The 4897-nt window shown below is 47.5% G+C and overlaps 1 protein-coding gene across 1 annotated transcript; it reads left to right on the top strand.

The window, feature by feature from the left end:
* Positions 1 to 1296: 1296 nt before the first annotated feature.
* Positions 1297 to 4249, top strand: LOC104535135 (pantothenate kinase 2, mitochondrial-like; the record flags this gene model as incomplete). Its single annotated transcript, XM_010180984.1, has 3 exons — positions 1297 to 1420; positions 2403 to 2755; positions 3996 to 4249. Coding segments are annotated over exons 1-3 (731 nt in total), but the record flags the coding sequence as incomplete, so codon positions are not given.
* Positions 4250 to 4897: the final 648 nt, after the last annotated feature.

Here is a 4897-nt window from a genome sequence, read left to right as displayed (position 1 = left end):
GAGCTGTTGCTGCTCGGCATCTTCGTGTTGGCTGATTTCTGGAAGAGAAAAAAAAAACCCCAAAAAGTGAACATTTCTCCGTGGCACTGAAGTAATTTCCTCCTCTTGTTTGTGCGCCGCACCCCTTCACCACAAAAAGTCGACAGAGGAAGTTTTGTCCGCACCCTGGGTTATTTGAGTGCTCTGTGCAGGTCTTACTTTCCAATACGGTAAAAAAGTACTTAATTTTGAGCTAGCTTTGCTTCTTCCTTGGATCCTTCACCTGTGGCTCAATGTCTAAGGTGAGAGATCCATAATTAAGAACGGTTGGGTTGAAGTTAATTATCTTCATAGGCTGTTTTTTAGGATTTATCCCTGATGAGTTCCTGAAGGTGTAGCTGAGCCATCAGCAGATGAAGATCAGCACCGGCAGAGCCTTCCCACATGGGATACGTGGAGCCAGCTCCGTTTTGGGGCCATGTCCCAGCTCAGGGGGTTGGATGCTCATTTTGGGACCAGCAGGGGTTGAACTGGGCCAGTGCTGAGTGGGACCGGTAGCCCTGGGCCCAGCCTGGCTGTGGTTTACAGCAACCTCTGCAGGAGTCACTCCGGTTTCCCCAGTCTCTTCTGGTGTCCTGCAGTGTTTAACTGGTGTGGTTTAACCCCACACTTGATGCTTTACTTCAGTGGCAGCTACAGCAACCCCTGAATAAATGATTTTTTGACTGCTTTTCTACTCCACCCCAATGAGGGCATCTCCGAGACCCCAACCCTCTGCTCTCTCCCCGTTTCTACCCGCTGCTGGCAAAGTGAGGTTGGGGAGAGGACTGGGGTCTAAATACGAGGATGGGGATGCTTTAAACAATTACAGTTTTCCAACAGAGTTTAAGCAGTATTGAACAGCACAGTGAAGGTGGGAAACGGGATTTACATGAACTGGGTATTTCAGTAGAGTGGTGTTTACCAGTTCCAGTCACTGGAGGGACTGGTGCCGCAGCAGAAGGCTCTGGTTTGGCTGCCAGTGGCCTCTTTACCTGTGGAACATTGATGGTATTTTTATAGGTATTTTTTAAATTGCTTTTTCTTTCAATAGCAAGGTATTACCTGTGTTTAAAGCATTTTCCTGTGGTATTTAACAGATCAATAGAGAATTTTGGCTGAAAGAAAGACAACAAGGGGGCCCTGTTCTGTCATTTCTATGGGGACTTGGTGTCCTTGAGCTGCTCCTGCTGTCTTCCTCCTTTGAGCCGTGATTCAGATTTCTCTCGTTCATCAGCATTTATCTTTATGTTCCTGTTTGAAGTGAATGCGTTAGAAATGGAGAGTGATTGGGATTTGGATGTGCCTCCCAAAATAGAGTTTGCATCTTCTTTTAAAACGGCTTTTGGTGAAAAACAACATCTTCAAATGTCTGCTTGCCTCGAGCCCGCTGCCGTAAGCCGTAACTGGCTACGTTTTCCCTTTTGTATCCTGTGTATCTCGTTAGTGCCAGCCTATCTGTTAGCTCATTAAGAGTTAATGAATAAAATTAATCTGTTGCAGGTCTCAGCTCTTACCGCAGATTCCATCCCATCGAGGTTTTCTCTTGATCTTTTCCAAGCCGCTCGTTATCTGATACAGCTCTAAACGTTGCTGGGCCCGACACTGATGCTTATTTTGTACCCTAGGGGAATTTGCCTGATAAAATCATCCAATTAATTTTGGTTTGTCCCCCTGAGGCATCTTGGAGTCCTGGTCTACCCCTTGGAGTCCAAGTTGACCCCCTTGGGTTCCTGGTCTACACCCCTGGGGTCCTGGTCTACCCCCTTGGAGTCCTGCTCTACCCCCCTGGGGTCCTGCTCTACCCCCTGGATTCCTGGTCTACCCCTTGGGGTCCTGGTTGACTCCCTTGGAGTCTTGGTCTACCCCCTTGGGTTCCTGGTCTACCCCCCTGGGGGTCTTGCTCTACCCCCTTGGATTCCTGGTCTACCCCCTTGGAGTCCTGCTCTACCCCCCTGGGGTCCTGCTCTACCCCCTGGATTCCTGGTCGACTCCCTTGGAGTCTTGGTCTACCCCCCTGGGGTCCTGCTCTACCCCCTGGATTCCTGGTCTACCCCCTTGGGTTCCTGGTCTGCCCCCCTGGGGTCTTGCTTTACCCCCTTGGGGTCCTGGTCAACCCCCTTGGGTTCCTGGTCTGCCCCTTGGGGTCCTGGTCTACCCCTCTGGGGTCCTGCTCTACCCCCTTGAGATCTTGGTCTACCCCTTGGGGTCCTGGTTTACCCCCTGGGGTCCTGGTCTCCCCCGGTTATGTGTTGTAGTTAGTTAATGTTGTTATCTTTGATGGAAAAGCACTGAATTATCCTTGGCTCTGGCTCAGAACTTTATTTTGCTGGTGGTTTGACAGTGTCTTACCTTGTTTCTTTGTCTTTTTCTCCTCCTTTTAGTCTTCCCTTGGTTTGGCTTGGACATTGGAGGCACCTTGGTCAAACTGGTGTACTTCGAACCGAAGGACATCACGGCCGAAGAGGAGGAGGAAGAAGTGGAAAACCTCAAGAGCATCCGCAAATACCTGACGTCAAACGTGGCCTACGGCTCCACGGGCATTCGGGATGTGCACCTGGAGCTAAAGGACCTTACCCTGTGTGGACGTAAAGGCAATCTGCACTTTATACGCTTTCCTACCCATGACATGCCTGCTTTTATTCAAATGGGAAGCGAAAAGCACTTCTCGAGCCTCCATACTACCTTATGTGCCACGGGAGGTGGAGCGTACAAATTTGAGCAGGACTTTCGCACAGTAGGCATTTTTGGCTTCTATACCGTTAGGGTCTGGTAGTGACGTCTTATTTAAAGCTTAAAACTCAAAAACTTGCTCTGCAGGCTCGAAAACTTGGCTAAATCTTAGCTTGGGAAGCGTGTACCTAACTCAGATTCGACTTTATTTAGGAAACTGCACGTGGGGTCGAGCTCGCGTCTCCAAATTAGGAGATTTTCCTTCCTGAAAGCGCATGTAACGTTCCTGTAACTCAGATTATTCCCTGGCTTCATTGCGTGTGCTCTTTCAAGGCTTTCTGCTTTATTCATCTCTGATTATGCTTTTTATTTGCCTCATTGCTGTCTTTCCCACCTTTAATATTGGTTTTGTTGTTCCTTTGCTCCTGTGGTTTCGTTCCTAACCTGCACGCGAGCGGATTGAGGTTCGCTCAGATTTGGTGGTGAATTAAAACGGTGACGGCTTCGATTCTTGTTCCCTGGTGCAAAACTGAAAGCGCATGTAATGTTCCTGTAACTCAGATTATTCCCTGGCTTCATTGCGTGTGCTCTTTCAAGGCTTTCTGCTTTATTCATCTCTGATTATGCTTTTTATTTGCCTCATTGCTGTCTTTCCCACCTTTAATATTGGTTTTGTTGTTCCTTTGCTCCTGTGGTTTCGTTCCTAACCTGCACGCGAGCGGATTGAGGTTTGGTCAGATTTGGTGGTGAATTAACGGTGACGGCTTTGATTCTTGTTCCCGGGTGCAAAACGTGGGTGATAAATACTTTCTTTAACCAGGGCTTGACGAAAAAATGCACCAAATAAAGCAGCTTTTAGTGCAGTTGAGGCAGTGACACGAGGGGAAAACAATTTAATCCCTTCCTCTTGCTTTCTGGGTGGGTTTTTGGTTGGGGTTTGGCTTTTTTTGGTCCAACAGTGAAGTCCTTTCTCATTTTCCGTTCATTTTCGTGCTGATGCTGCTGAGTTCAGGGCCCAAACCAGGCCCGTGGAAGCTGCTGGCATCCAGTTGCTCATTTTCCCCTATTTCCATGCCTGTACACTTCAGGGCTGGGCTATTTAGGAGTTTATTACTTGGGTATTTAGGAGTCCATGCGCTGGGGAAGGCTGGAGCCCTCCCTTCTCTCAGCCACCACGGGGATTAATGGAGAAAACTGAATTTACTGGCAGCGAATGCATTTTTCTAGCCCCGAGCATAAACACTTCAGCTCCTTCGCCACTTCTTGAATATTCTTCTTTCTTTATGCTTTTTTTTTTCTGCCAGATGGGTGACCTTCAGCTTCGTAAGCTAGACGAGCTCGATTGCCTTATTAAAGGAGTTTTGTACATTGACTCGGTGGGGTTCAATGGCCACTCAGAGTGCTACTATTTCGAAAACCCCACGGATGCGGAGAGATGTCAGAAGCTCCCGTTCAACCTGGAGAATCCCTACCCTCTCCTTCTGGTGAACATCGGCTCGGGGGTCAGCATTTTGGCCGTGTATTCGAAGGAAAACTACAAACGGGTAACGGGCACCAGGTGAGAGCTGTAAATTGGGTTTTATTTTAGAGGCTGGATTGCAGATGACTTTTTCAGGGTCAGTAAAGGTGGGGAGTTGGATGAGCGAGCTCCTGCTTTTCCTGCACTCCCTCATCTCTGCCAGAAACGGTCCCTGCTGGGAAAGAGAATGTGAATTTTTGTGGTTTGGTCTCTTCAGGAGCTGGTTTTTGAGTTGCCTTGCTGCAGGAATTCAAGTGATTTATTTGCCATACTTTGAGATGAACCCAGAATTAATGCTCACGTTAACAGCTTTGATCCTAGCAGTGAAGATTTGCATCCTGACATCCGAAAATGACCTTGTATTGGTGAAGGGATGCTCCCCCAGCAGCAACTGCTGCAGCTTTCCTTCCTAAAGATGTGTCTCCTGTGGCCCAGCAAAACCAAAGAGCTCTGTGGCTTTAAGCTTCCCTGAAACTTAGCAGCAATAATGATAATGATAATGATAATGATAATAATAATAATAATATTAATGAGCCCCACAGTACAGATCTTACTCGTTATATATCAATATTGGCATGTGTGCACAGTAAAGTGAACAGGACATTGCTTTTTCCCCTAAGTTTTGAACAGCTGTGCCCTAATAGTCCAGTAACCCCTCAGGACTAGTATTTTATACATATATATATA

Source organism: Mesitornis unicolor, unplaced genomic scaffold (genome assembly GCF_000695765.1).
Source record: "Mesitornis unicolor isolate BGI_N332 unplaced genomic scaffold, ASM69576v1 scaffold21193, whole genome shotgun sequence".
NCBI lineage: Eukaryota > Metazoa > Chordata > Aves > Mesitornithiformes > Mesitornithidae > Mesitornis > Mesitornis unicolor.
This window is presented reverse-complemented; position numbering and strand designations above follow the sequence as displayed.